General features: G+C 44.1%; 1 protein-coding gene across 1 annotated transcript in view; it reads left to right on the forward strand.

Annotated features, from left to right (window-relative positions):
* VWA8 (von Willebrand factor A domain containing 8) overlaps positions 1-14,942 on the forward strand; it is a 1,363,176-nt gene that overhangs the window by 271,555 nt on the left and 1,076,679 nt on the right. The window contains exon 5 of the mRNA XM_086935029.1: positions 8,509-8,676. Coding sequence (XP_086791155.1) covers positions 8,509-8,676 — 168 coding nt within the window. The remainder of the gene's footprint in view (positions 1-8,508; positions 8,677-14,942) is intronic.

Genomic DNA, 14,942 nt, shown 5'->3' on the forward strand with positions numbered 1-14,942 from the left:
GCATGTTCACACTGAAAACTGCTGATAAAGTTCTGAACATGCGTGGAGCTCAGTTTAGTTCTGAATACTCTCTGCCGACTTGTCAGACTGTGGGGCACTCGGATCAGCATTAAATCGCTTAATCCTTCCTATCGGATCTCACTCAGTTGGTTGCTGTTCCTCCCTTTGGGTCTTCCTATAGATCAGTGACTTGTGGGAGCCTCTATGGCTTGGTCCTGTTGTATTCATCCTTTCATTAGCTATTTTGGTTGAATCCTTCATGTTTAATTTTGATAAGTACACTGATAACACTAAAGATCTTCTGAAGTCAGAAGCCCGTGATTCCTCTGGTGACTGTTGACGTCTGTTTGCTAGTGGTTGATTGTTGATCCGTTAGAACACGGTGTTACTGAAAGAAGTCACAACAGAGATTTTACTCCCCTTTCCTCCCATCATAGGAATGTCTAATGACTTCTTGTTTATCGAGTTAAATGTAGGCCCTGTTGCTGTCTCCACTGTACATCATTGTAGCTTTTAAGTGGGTTAATCTTTAACGTTGGAGCCTCAAACTAATTCGTGAGGTAGCTCTTGAATAGGCATCCAAAGTGGCCACCTTGCCAATTGGGAATCCATTGCCATTCATTTCACCATCTGAGATGCAGCAAAGATGAGTCTCCAAAAGAAGAGCAATCTGAGCCGAAGTTGGGAGCGAGGGCATCACAGGAGCCTTGCAACCATCACACTGCCTTAAGCGTCTGCTCCAGTTCTTGTCTGCAAAGACCTGGTGGCAAAAGGTGCAGCAGGCGAGCCTGCAAGTAGGTGGCTCACCTGGACATACCACTATGGGTGGGCCGCATGCCTGCAAGGTAAGAGGCACAGGAAGATCAGATGTATCGAATATTGATCAGTAACCAGTCTTGTTGTTTTCCCAAGCGTAGGCTGACCACACTGGTTGTCGACGCTTGGCGTAGGCACAGACAAGAGAGAACTGCGAAACTAGCAGGCTGCTTGGACCAAGCCTGCAAAGCTATGATGACAGACATGAGCCCGGCCCTGGCTTGTGAAAGTGAGCCTGTCTACCTCCTGGTGGATGAGGACAGGCACCTTGTGACTCCTAGGCCTGGTGTGGTTAGGCAATTTCCTCCTTAACTACTGCATGAGAGGGGGTGATGTGCTGGGGAAGGGAGTGGCTGGAGTCTTCGTCAAGAGTTAGGCGCCTTTTATTGGGCTGCTATGGCTATATGAGAAAACTGAAGATAGCTTATTGTGACACATTAGCTAATGTGTTCGAAACTGGCAAACCTGCAGTGCCATCTTAGTCCTTCTGTGCTGAAAGCCCATGGCCCTGCATGCTTAGCACACAACTAGGCATGTGCTTTCTGACTGATAGTACCTCCAGTCGATCAACACCCACATATTGGTGAGCACCGATAGCACCTCAGCTGTGGATGTGAGTTGTATGTTGTCCTCCATGTGCCGTAATTGGACGAACATGTAATAAAAATTCTGTGTCAAAACATAAAATAGCAAAAATATCGACTTGAAGAAATATCGTGTCTAAATTTCGTACATCAAGGTGCAAATATCTCCAGCTATCGCAACGCTTCTTTGTTGATCCTATTTACTTCGATAAAAGTAGAAAGCAAAGCCCTGAATCCCAAGTAGGGGACGGGCGAGCTAGCTTACAGCTGTCCAGTACCACAGAAGATTTCGCACAGCATTGTTACAGGTCGTACTTTACCATGTAGTTCTTTTGCCTGCAAGCTAAATCCTGTGAGTTTTTTCCCTACACTATTATGCATCGTCCTTGTATTTCTAAACATATTAGAGGTATTTACGGGGGTTATTTCTGATGTTTTTTGAGGGATGAAAGTGCTCGATCTTTCCTTGTGGGATGGTGTACAGCGCTCAGTCTAAAATAATACAATCTGAGCAAGGGAGCTGCTGAGTATTTTGCATTAATGCTCTGGCCTTTGAAGACGGGTTGGGTCATCTCACCAAGATCTGAGGACAGTGGCATAAAGAAGATCATAACATCGTGCCTCCTTTTACAGGCGGTGCTCCTGCGGCTCACAGCGTACACAGACCTGTATCAGACCAAGATTGCTGCATTTTATATTCTTGCGCTGCATGAACTTCACCCCTCCAAACGTAAATTAAATCGACCCTTTATATCCACAGACTGCCCAAGATGTACACGCCTGCTAGTAAATATTATCCATAGTGTCTGCTTCTCCCCTGGGTTACAACTTTAGGGTGCAGGTTTTCAACACATTGTATAAATGGCATGAAGTGGACATTACACATATCCCACTGATGGCATTACTGGACTATGTGCGGGATATCCCTTGGCCAAATCAGAAAGCATGCTGGCTGTGAGGCAACTACTACATCTAACAAATGCTTGAATAAGTCACACTCACTAGCGACTGCATAGTTCGCATTGCAAACCATGGTTTATCATCACTAGGCAACTAGAGACACAGACCAGGCCTCTGTAAATCAGTCTAGGTTCTGCTCAAATAGGAACTGTCCAGCCAGTGCTATATCAAAGCATTTTATACAAAAAGATGTCTGCCAATAGTCTGACTACAGCGTTCTGGTACAACACCACCCAGCTTGAACTTCCAGGCCACGGATCTTGCAATGAGAGCACAAGTCACCCAGGCCGGTTTAATCCTACTTAGGCCTCATCGATGAGAATTAGCATGAGTCCTGTGGTACAGTGAGCACAAACCTACATCTGGCCATACCCATCACGCTTAGAGTGCCTACTGCCAGGCCAGCTCTCCTCCAGACGGGCGCACATGCAACCCCAGCCTGGTTGCGGCCTTGTCATTGAGGTAGAGCATGAGAGTAACTGACTTGCTCATGTGTCTGGAGCCTAAGAGTCCCTAAAAGGCTGCTGGATTTGGTAGCAAGCAACAACAGTGCAGAGGTCTGAGCTTCTATCCTGCCAGGTCCTGCAAACTATATATCTGGGGTCCTTTGTGTATTGTCTATCTTATTATGAAGCTAAAGTGGAGTCTTGATTTTTACATTTCCTTAAGCATTTCTTTTCCTTAATAAGTGAAGTTATTTTTATGTGTATTTCTTCAGTGGAGGCTCCTCCACAATGGCGGAGGAGGGTCGCCTCACTGCCTGCCTCAGAGTCAGTAGGTGAAAAATAAAACGATGTTCTGCGATCGTTTTATTTGTCATTTGTCTGCTCTGAGCCAGCGCGTGCAGGAAGCGGTGGGACAGAGGCATGAGAGGGGGGAGGAGAAGCGCTATGTGCACATCTAAGTGCTCATGTGTGTTTGGCAGGCCATCTCAGGCCGGCCATACACATGCACACTTAGGTTTCACCAACCCGGCTGGCTGGAAAAACCCCACAGACTCCCTGGCCTGAGCAGAGTGTCTTTTCAGCCCGCTCAGGCAAATCCCTGTGCTGCTCTCATAGCATGAGAGCAGCTCTGGGATTGCACAGGGACTCTGCTGGGATCAGGAAGAGCACAGAAGGGGCGACGCAGAGGTAGCCGGCAGCTTAAAGTAAGTTCTTAAAAATGTACACCCCCCACGCTCTCCCTCCCGCAATCCCTCGACCCACTCCACCACTCTTTGTTTGTGGCAGCCCCCACTGTTTATGTTGCAACTAGTATTGGCCCCTCCAGCGTGCTTCTGTGTCAGAATATTTAGTTAGGATGATCTCTTAATAACATTGACCGTTGGTTGGACCGGACTTTCAATGCACCCTCACACTCAAAATGTGCATTTTAATACATTGATGAATGTGTCACTGCGGTGTGATGTTAATTGAAATGCGAATAAAGTTTTTTAAAAAGCGCAGCCTCAAGCATATATCTTTTTCAGCTTTTTAAGAACTTCATGAGATTCTTTTGTTCCTTCAAAATTTTGCAATGCTCAATTCCTTTGTGGCATTGTGGTTCGACTACTTCAATGCTATTTATCATTGGTCTACTAAGAAAGCTGATACAACACTTGCAGTTTATCAAAATTACGCTGATAGAATTATTTTAAACCTATGGCTTAGTGTTCATATTTGTTCTGCTTTAGTTTCCCTTCAGTGGTAAACAAGTAGATAAAGTTAGATCCCTTCTTCTTCTTCGATAAGACTATTTACCAATTCAAGCTAAAACTCCTGGTGTCTAGATTACTCCTCTCTAGACCGAGGCCTCGATCTAGTCAGCATGTCAAAATAAATGGAGAATATTCCCTCTGTAAAACGGGGCAGATTTGGCCTGCGTTCAATTCATGCAGCCATTTTATTGATGAATGGTGAAGACTGTGTTTCTGAACAAGATAGTGTCCTCTCATTTAGTTCACCAGGTTGTTGTACGGTTTTCTCAGCCACATTTAATTCCGTACTTGGTGCCTGTAGTTTTTGCTCCTTTGTGCACCTCAGGGCTTTAAGTGGGGAAAAAAACTGGGGGATTCTTTAAAAGGGGCGTGGCACATTTCTTAAAGGGGTGTGGCCTATTCGAGTAGGTGCCTGGTCTAAATCAAGATAACTAGCATTGTGTGCTTAAGAAAATCACGAAGTCGCATCCAGCAAAAGATAATAAAACAGGCAAAAAGGTATATTTATTAAGTATTAGCCATAAAATACCAAACACTTTAAAAAACATGTAAAAATTATTTACATTACTTAGAAATCTATTGCAGGATTTCCCAAAACCCTTCAAGATATTCACTGTGTCTATTTTGCTGGGGTTTCTCACAACAATTTTCTTTAGTAGACCTTCTACCTTTTGCCAGCCAACTCTTTACATACAGATTTTCGTCAAATGTTTCAAATGGAGGACCATTGAGTTTTACCCATAAGCATGAAGAAATGGTCTCTACAAGAAGAGAGGCCCTTGTTGGACAAGCAATTAAGTTCATTGTGCTGAAACCTCTCTCGCAATCCGCATTACTTGCTGGCAGGGTTTCCATGCAAACTACTAACTTTTTTAATGCTTCAGGGGTTTTCTTCCTACCAAAATCTTTGAAAAGTCTAAAAGCTTGGATAGTATCTCTTGCAGGCAGTTGAGACTCTGAACATAGTTTCTGGATATCTGTTTCATCATAAAGAATGCATTTATCACCAGAAGGCACGTTGCCTGCATCTAGCACACTGAGCTGGCTATAAGTTCTTTCTCAGAATCCGGGGCACATCGTTTATTGATATTTACAGACAGACTTTGGTCAAACTGATTTTGATTAAGGGCAACAGAGTTACTTCTACCATGGAAAAGAGGAACAGTCTTGAATTTGCCCTTGTCAACTGCTCTCTGAGCCGCAGAAGCAAACTTCCCTGGTGAGTCCTTCATTGCTCTAAATATACGTACTTGATTAACCAAAAGTCTGTGGGCATTAACAATTGTAATGTCCCTCCACTGTAAGGAGAGTGAAAAGTCTTTGAGCTCTTGAAGTGCATCACACATTAACCCCAAATCTCTGATAAAAAAATAGGATGTAAGCTTCCCTCTGTCTCCCTCTCCCTCATTCCCTCCCTCTCCCTCCCTCTGTCACCTCACCATGCGGAGGCTGAGACGGCTTCCCGGTAACACACACAGCCACACGGAGGGCTTTAGAGGTCTTTAAAGGACCATTTACTTGATAATGAAGCTTTGTTTTATTTCACCTCTTCTTAGCGCCCCTGCAGAGTCTGTGTTTGTTGGCACGTTTAAAAAAAAAAAAAAAAAAAAAACACAGGTTGGATGTCTTCAAGGTCCGCGGGCCAAGATTAATGCATTTTCTTAAGACCCTCATCTGTTCATTACTGCAATCATCTCCACATTTGGTACAGAATACAGGCACCTTAATATTTCATCAAAACATCTTTATTATGTGCTTTAGTTTAAACCACAATATTAAAATAATATTATTATATAAACATTTAAAAAAAACACTTCTAACTAAAAAGTGTATTTTCTATCATTTGTGATACCCACTAGCTGATGAATTTGTGGGTGTTCAGCTATTCAAGCAGTCGAACCCTAAAACACCCACAACCAGTCAAATCAAGGAAAATTCGAACATATTTGCTAAATTTTAAGGACACTTAAATCCATTTGAGTGCAAGTAAACATTTCATGAATAACAAAAATAATTTTGCCTTGTTAATGTGTGCATCAAAAATGCTGGTTGAGAGAACCCCGGAGGAGTATAAGGTATTGATTAAACCCAATAAAATCAAATACCTTTGTTCAGAATTTATCAGGTAATAAATTCTGCCTATCGTGAGTGTCGCCTCAAAAGTAGAGCATAACTTACAGATTTTGATTTCTGCAATAAAAAGCATGTTGGGTATTTACCGAGCCTTTTTCTTCTAGTAAATTTCTTCTGGTTTGCCCCTGGGCTTTATCGCACCTGGTAATCGCTAGTTTGGTAAAACTTGCACCACTTACACTAGCGATTTCTGAGCAACTGTATTTTTGCAATAATTCGTCCCACTTTTAATTGGGGCATATGCGTCTCTCAAGTGTGCAAACACCTTTGTGAGTTGCAACCACCATTATTGAGATTTTGTTCGGCGCTTTGCGGCGGAATGAGAAAGCTGCGGGAAGGGGATTAAAAAAACGGCCATTAAAATACTCACGTTGCGGGCTTGCAGGCTGGGAGGGCAAGTCTTGTGTGGCTTCAGAAGGATCCTGGCTGAGGCAGCTCTGATGCGGAGGCAGAGTCCCGACGGTGCTGGTAGGGCTGGGAGGGCGTCACGAAGGTAAGTTTCCTTTTCACTGCTACTGGATTCTGTTATAGACCCTCGTCCCTCGCTTGCTTTAAGGCAGAGCAGGGTCACACTGGTTGCTGGAGAAATCTTGCTGCAGGCAGTAAAAGCAGGGTGGTGCCGGTTCTAACCAGCTGTTGTTGTGCCGATGGCTGGCACAATGACGTACATGGCGCTGAGAGAAGGGAAATCCCGAGAGAAAGTGTCTCTCTTCAAAGGATTTCCCTTCCTGCTACAATGACGTCATGGCTTAAGCAGTGCGCGGGCATGCTCACCCGAAACACCAACAAAAACCAGGACGTCTGGTCACCCTACCTTTGACCTTTGAGGGCCGAAAATAGAGACCCCTTTTGAGGCCCCCTCAAAAAACGGGGTGCTTAGACCCCCCACGTAAAGCCCTGGTGCACCTCCAAGAGCCCTTATGGCTTTCAGAGCATATGGGTGCCTAAAAATACCCTAAACCTAAACACTGAATAGTCTCCGTCTGTAGTAATCTAGTTAATCGGTAGATCGAACAAATACAATTAATTTCTTACCCTTTCGGGGATCCATGTTTATGATTTTAGAAATACTGCAGGCATTGCTTTCACATGTATTCCTCATCTGTTTTTGGGTTACAGCCCCAACCCTGGATTAACTTGTGCCGCAGAAATGCTTATCCAAGTATTATCCAAGAACTTCAGTGAGAGAGAAGACTCTTTACTGCTAATGGAGTTGGGAAAATACTCTATGTGAACACAATCTTTAGTGTCCATAACCAGTTGTAGGGCTTGATCAGAGGCAGAGCATGTGGTGGTAAACTTGTGCTGTAAAGACACCGAAATGAGAAGTCGATAATGATTTCTGCACTTCTGAGATCAGCTAGGTTTGAAGTAATGCACTTTCTAACCTTATGTGTAGACGAAATCATCAAGGCAGAATTTCTGCAGCAGTATCATGTGACATTTCCTTTTCAATAGTAGGAATGCTCCAGTTTTGACTGCAGACCTGCAGTGTTCAAAGACGTCTTACATACTGGTTGAATCTCCTATTTGGAGGGGATGGAAAGCATCCCAAGCAGTTTCTGGAATAAGCAGAAATGATCCTCCTCAGTCATGTTCTTGCAAGGTGCTCAAAGGGTCTAAAGGTGTAAGACAAGAAACTGGTGGTGGTAACAGTTGTAGTAGGGCTGCATGACAGAGTGGCCTCGGTAAGGATTGGGGCGGGTTGGGAAAGCTCACACCTGTCTAATTTGCCGAATGGTATGTTGTGATATATTTATAATATGTTTTCACTTAAAAGTGTTTTAAACCCATTCATTCATTTCTTCTAAAGTGATAGTCAAAACACCTTAGAGATTTTAACATGAAGGCAATGGTAAAATCCAGTAGTTCACATGCATACATTACGGGAACTGAGCCTTGTTTGTTTTACTGACTACCATTTTTTATATTATTATTTTATGAGTTGAGGAAATACACTCAAAGGTACATTATAAAGTGAGCAAACTAGGTAAGTAAATGCAAGTAAATCCATAGAAGTGGATAAAGGTGTTCTTGGTCTTTTGCCTCCTGACATCAGCTATTTGCAGATCATTTTTCATGTCTTACTCTGGGACTGTTACTCCAATAAGCTGTTTTACTTTTGAACGACTTTTCATCAGTTGCAATGTAAATAACTTTATAATGCTGCTAATTTACCTTACAGAAAGATAAACTGCTTTTTTTGCCCTTATCTCAACACGACCTGCTTGTTAAGGAGACCGTATTTCGTTGTTTTTTTTTTTTTCTGTATTCTAGTCACCTTGGCCTAACTGTATATGCCTTTGCTGTGTCTAGTGTGCTGTGCGTGCCGCCACCGAAGGAAGGATCTTGCTGCTGGAAGGGTTGGAGAAGGCTGAACGCAATGTCTTGCCTGTGTTGAACAATTTGCTGGAGAACCGTGAGATGCAGCTCGAAGATGGACGCTTTCTCATGTCATCCGAGCGTTATGACAAACTGCTCATGGTAAGATATTCCGCTTTCTCACACACCTTGATTGAGACATTCTACAGATTTGGGATTTTCCCTTGTTAAAAATCAGCATCTGTAATAAATTATCCGCTTTCACACACACAAGAAGTCCCAGACCTCTGATCTGGTATTACGTTATCTACGACTGCCATCATATATGTTAAGGATTAGATTTTTCTGATGATTACTGATTTTTGGCCAGCAGTATTCGAGATTGTTGGGACTGGTCCATATTTGCTGTCCAGCAGTTTCTTCTATTTTGCCCTCTAAGGTGCCATCCCTTCCCTCTATTGGTGGTATTGGATAACCAAATTTACCTTCAAAGGAGGCTATGAAGTTTTCAGTTCTCTTTAGGGCAGCAAGTATTTGAGCTCTGTCTTGTGTCTCAGTTGCTGTAGGTCTGATTTGTACTGATTTGCTCTTTTCTCTTGTTCTGCTCTACTAGCAGCACTGAAGGTCTCCAATGCCTCCATTGTGTGTTCTACAATTAAATGAATGGGCAAATGATAACCACAAGTGCTGTTAAGAGTCCTGGCACTCAGTGTACCCGTGCTTCATATTGAGCTTAAAATAATGCAGCCATCTTGGTTGACTGCTGCCCACTCCTCATAACCAAGATGTCTTTACATGCTTTGGATCTCAAAATCTAGTCACAGGAAAGCGGTGCATGCTGACCACACTTGTCTCTGTTCTGCAGAGGATAAATGCTAGTAGCATCATTTTTGCAGCAGTGTTCGAAATGTACTTTCTGAATCAGTCCATTATGTCATTCACCAGGCAGTATCAAAATAATTTGTTTGACAGAAGAAATAAGTTTCTTTAGAACAATTTACTAAATTAGTAGTCTTTAGACGCTTTCCTCTACTTCCAAAAGTCAATCAACTTGTTTTCTTGTCAACAAGTATACTTGAACTTGGTGAACATAAAAATCTTTGAAGCTTTTTGACATTTTAGTTCACTTTCCTTCCTGTTGTCAGTGAGTGGAGGGAATTCAAATGTTGTGAATTGACCAGCGGGCATTTGCCCATTTGGTTATGTACATGAGTAGCCTTAGTAGAATTGACTTGTAAACATTATTTGGAGAGATATTGTGGAGGTATTGATTCTTCTTATTAAGTCGCTAGATATTTCCTCGGAGATGCATTTATGGTGATTGATGTAACACCCCTGGCCACTTCTGCAGTGCAGTATCTTCTTTTATTTCCATGAATAACTCAGTGCTTTACTCATAGACATAGGCCATTGGCAAAGTTAAACCCTGAGCTTATAGGACATGAACACTTATGGAGTTATATCTTGGTGAGATTTGAGGGGAGAAGTTCCTTAGTTTAAATAACAAGCCAACCTAATTCTTTGTTTCTGGATTCTGTTGATTAGGACTCACTGGGTCAAATCACTGGCACGTGATCAGATGTTGAGGGTCATTTTCATTTGTGAGTGGATGCTGGGTACAAAAAAAAATTGTCTTTTTCATTGAGTTATAATCAGCTTTGTTCAAGCTACACTCAACCATGCATCATGATTTAAAACTGTTGTGAGTTCCCGTCCACCCCTAACAAGAGGGATGAGTGGTCAAAACATGATTTGAAAGTGAGATCATAAGAAACTGCGATTCTCAGTGGATGTTTAATATGTATGTTGTTGGTGACTGGTGATAGAGCTAATTCCTTTGAGATAACATAGTTCAAGATTTGTGAATAACTGTAATGAAGCGCCCCTCTGACCCATGTGCAGCTTCCTTCCATGAATAACATAAACCATTTAAGACCACGTAATATATTGGCCACTTCTTTGGGTATTCATTCTTGTAGTGAATCATGGGCCGATTTGGTGAATACTGCCTTTTCAGTGAACCTTTCTTCAGAGAAGTAGCAGTGAGGTGTGCCTTCCATGTCAGAGCTAGAAAACCCAGCATATTCACTAGATAATGCCTTTCATATATGCCCTACATCTGGAATCCTTACTATCCATTAGTGAAAGAACTTCTACAAACTAACCATAGAGATATCTTCCTACATTACAAATAATATTTGTTGTGTTCAGCAGAGGCCACTACTGGGAGGCCAGTTTGTTTGTAGGCAAACTTCTAGACGCACCATGCACAAAAGTCCCTCTCTCCCCTCTGATAAGTTTGTTAAGGAGACCTAGAAGGCTCAACTTCCTTCATTTTTTTATTCACATTCTGTGGCATGTTCATTACGGAGTCACTGAAAATTGTGAATTCTGATGGACACTTCTCACAGCAGATTCCTCGCTGTGTGACCATCTCTAAGGTGTCAGTCTGGATCTGTAAGATTTTTCAGCATATCCCCTACACACCAGTAGGTGATGTGTGGCTTCACATTAACTCCACTCCACCCTGGAAGTGACGACCGGAGCCAAACATAAGTTCCTTTTTTTTCTTAAAGTTTAGTCTGTGTGTAAGGGAAATGTGACCCCTTAAACCACAGGCTTTAAGCCTTGCAGGGACAAGCAAATGTCTGTGACAGATTACCATGATGTATGCCTCTGGCTCTAGGGCTGGGCGAGTGTGCCCTGATGATGCCAAAGGCGATCTAGGACCGCTAAGCTTTATGTCACAGAACATCACCAGAAATAGAGGAAAGGCTGCTCCTGCTCGAAGTCGAAGCCTCGGACCCTTCACGTTGTCAGGGTCTTTCCTGCAACAGATCTTCGTTGCACTCCAAGTCTTCAGGTAGGTCCAAGTCAGAGAGTAAACAAAAGAAGTCCAAGCAGGTCCCATCACAGCCTCATCACTCTCCCTCTGAAAATTTGAGAGGATGCCAAGGGGCTCCACAGTCTTGTTCCTGTTCCCCTACTGAGGAACCGATTCCTCAACTGATTCCGATACAACTTAAATTCCTATGTCAATCAATGATGGCGCAACGGATCACATCATTTAAAGATACCATGCTTAACATCTTCACTCCCTTACCAGCTCCCTACATCTGGATTACCACCGGCGTGTCTGCCCTTGCTAGCGGCAATGCCTTCTGAACCCACTTCAGGTTAAATTCTGAATCCAGAGCCTATTCCACACCCAACACCATGAGCCTCGCTGGTTTTTGCTGTGTACATGCTGGCCCCAACGCCACCGACAGTTATAGGAGGACTCCAAACTCATTGTGCTATCCGGATCAGAACCAAACCTGTCCCCACCTTGTACAAAGCTGTGCTCGAGTTCAGTGCTTTCTCTAGAAGTTGTCATCTTCAACAGCTTTTGGTTAAGATTCTGACCAGGGCCAAACAGCATTTGGTGATGATGGTGATGGTGGGGAGGTGTTTTCCCCACAATATGATAAAGACAACCTTTACTTGGACCTACAAGAGGCCAATACATTAAACACATCCCCTGACATAGAGTTGGTGTCCCCCCAATCCTTCAACTGAAATATTTGTCCTCTCCATGGTCATTAGAAGGACTACAGAAGTGTTAGACTTCCAAGTTCCCTACAGTGGAGGTGATAACGAATGTGTTTATGGACGTATGGTCAAAACCTTGCTCATGTCCTCTGGTCAATAGAAGATTGGTATGTTGCCACAGGTTATCTCCAGGTGACACGCCACTGCCTTTTTAAACCTACATTCTCCTCCAGAAAGCCTGGTAGAGACCTCCACCAACAGGGTCAACCCAAACTCTTTCCCTGCAATCCATCCAGGTAGGGAGTCAAAGAGAATGGAGGCCTCCGTAAAGAGAATGTTTTCTTCTGCCAGCCTTGCCCTCAGAACCATTAGTGCAAGCTGCTTGCTGGGGCACTACTCCCATGCCTTATAGGATACTGTGGCTAAACTTTTACTGAGAGTCTCAGAAGAATTTCGAGCAAAGTTAACACCAACTATTCATGGTGGCCAGGATGAGGCCACATATACCATCCTCTCTGGACTGGACACAACTGACTTCCTAGACAGCTCAGTGAGCGCAAGCAATGGGCTGCGGTGCCACGCGTGGATAAAATCCACAGGACTTTCAGAGCATCACTGATTGATGTGCTCTTCAATGGGTCGCACCTCTCTGCCAAGAAGGCTGGCTCTGCCCTGTATCAATTTAAAGAGAATAGAGCAATTGTACACTCCTCAGGCTTTGCATGCCAGCAAGGCAATATCCCTAACAATTTCACCGCTTTCAAGGCATCACCGAGGGTCTTGCGTTTGGACAAAGTCAAGTTCCTGCACAGTGCAACAGATACTCTAGCCCTTTTAAGGCTGTGGCAGGTGGGACCAGCTGGCAACATCCAGGTCATCACATCAGGGGCAACAAACCGATCCCTCCTCCTCAACTTTCTCAAAGCGTTTTTTTTTTGCTCTTAATCAATGAATCAGTCAAGCGGTATTTATATAGTGCAGCTTATCACTATGACTGTATCCAGGCTCTGTGCTGCCGTCTCAGTCAAAAAGACAGGTCTTGAGTCCCTTCCTGAAGTGTGACAAAAAGGGTGAAGTGTGGAGGGTGTTCCAAGCTTTGGCGGCAAGATGGGAGAAGGAGCGTGGTATCTGTGCGAGGGAGAGGTGAGAGGAGGTTTTCTGGTAGCTAAATAGAAAGCAAGAACTACCCTGCCAGAGTTAATTGAATGGTCCCATCAAGGGATCCAAAGCGGTACATCACACAAATTCAATACGTCTTTTTATTAAATTGTAATTCATATGTGGAATCCATATAGAGACTTTAGAACATATATACAGACACAGAGGAAACATCAGGCTTAATATGTGTCATTGATTAAAATTCAAGCAGAAAAATTTGTTTATTCACGTCCCACACGCTCCCACAGTCATTCGCTAAACATACATTCACTTCTCAATCTCACTCACTATAGAAATAATACAGTCACACACATGCAATCATAAGGGTACATTAGGGCCTGCAAATGACAGATTCAATAGCTGCTACGGCTGAAGAGACAACATGGAATCAAAGAAATTAGGGTGGAGTGATATAACGTGGACTACACTTGAGGCCATCCATGTGGGTCACGCCAACGCGCGTTTCAATGCAAGATCGGTTTGTATGTGTGTATGTCCCCCCCCCAGGTCTTCCTTGCCCTGATGAAGATGCAGCTCAAACTGGCCTTGCATTGAAACCTGCTTTGTGGGTGGGCTATGTGACCAGTTGTTTGAGACCGATGTTGTTCAATCTTTCCAGTAGGTCGGTGGAGTTGGTATCGGTGGGTTTATCCAGATGGAAGTTGAGGTCTCCCAGGAAGACTAAGTGTTCGGAATCCATGGCGGTCAGGGTGATGAATTTGGTGATGGCGTTGCTGAGGCCGGTCCGTGGTCCTTGCAGTCTGTTGGCGAGGGTGCCTCCAATGGTGGTCTTGTCATTGGTGCAGAGCTGGAAGTTCAGGTGTTCCATGCGTGGTTGCATCATCATTGATGGTGAATGTGATCAATTCCTTATGTACGATGGCAATTCCACTTCCGTGTCTGTTGGCGTGGTCACAGTGTTTTATCTTGTAGCTTAAGGGTGTTGCAGTGGCGATGTTGGGGGCTGAAGCGGGGGTGATCTAGGTCTCTGTAATGAAGGTCACATTGAGAGAAAGTGAGGAGATGGTGTCCCAGACTTTGGTGGCTTGTTTGCAGAGTGATCTGGTATTGATCAGGACGCTGCTGAGTTGTTCCGGGGAGGTCTCGGTCAAAGGGGCTTTCGTGGCTGTGGTTGCCTCTGAGGTGGAGGTGAACCGGCAGCGGATGCTGGTGAAAGGTCCTTTTGTGGAGCAAAGCAATGCCAGACAGCAGCCGTTGTTGTGTCTGTTGTCCAGGGCATGGAGTTCTGTTGTGGAGTATCTTTGGGGGTGCATAGGGCATGGTTCCTGGCGCTGGGTGCAGTCCAGGCGTGGACGGGTGGAGACAGGCTTGCTTTTGGCATGCCTATGGTGGGCCAGCAGTCCACCCACTGCGAGCGTCTGTTCAGCGGGCTCCATTGCTAGTCAAGGAACACAATGAAAAATACTAACAAATAATATACTAACCATAAAAGACTCACAAATAATATACTAACAATCAAAGATTAACAATGCACCAGAAGTCGGACAGATATGATGGCAATTCCCAGGAAGTGGCCTGCTGGACTGAACTGGTGGTCTTGGGTGCTGTGGGCTGGGCCGCAGTCACCGGGAGCTAGGCAGCGGTAGCAGAGGAGAGTCAAAGTGACCAAGGGTCAGAGACTACTCTCCCTTAGCGGCACATAGCCACTCTGTGGAAGGGAGGATCTCCCGATTTTCTCCACTGATAGCATGCAATAACATCTGACAAGTGGGTCCTGT

Source organism: Lissotriton vulgaris, chromosome 8 (genome assembly GCF_964263255.1).
Source record: "Lissotriton vulgaris chromosome 8, aLisVul1.2, whole genome shotgun sequence".
NCBI classification, from domain to species: Eukaryota; Metazoa; Chordata; class Amphibia; order Caudata; family Salamandridae; genus Lissotriton; species Lissotriton vulgaris.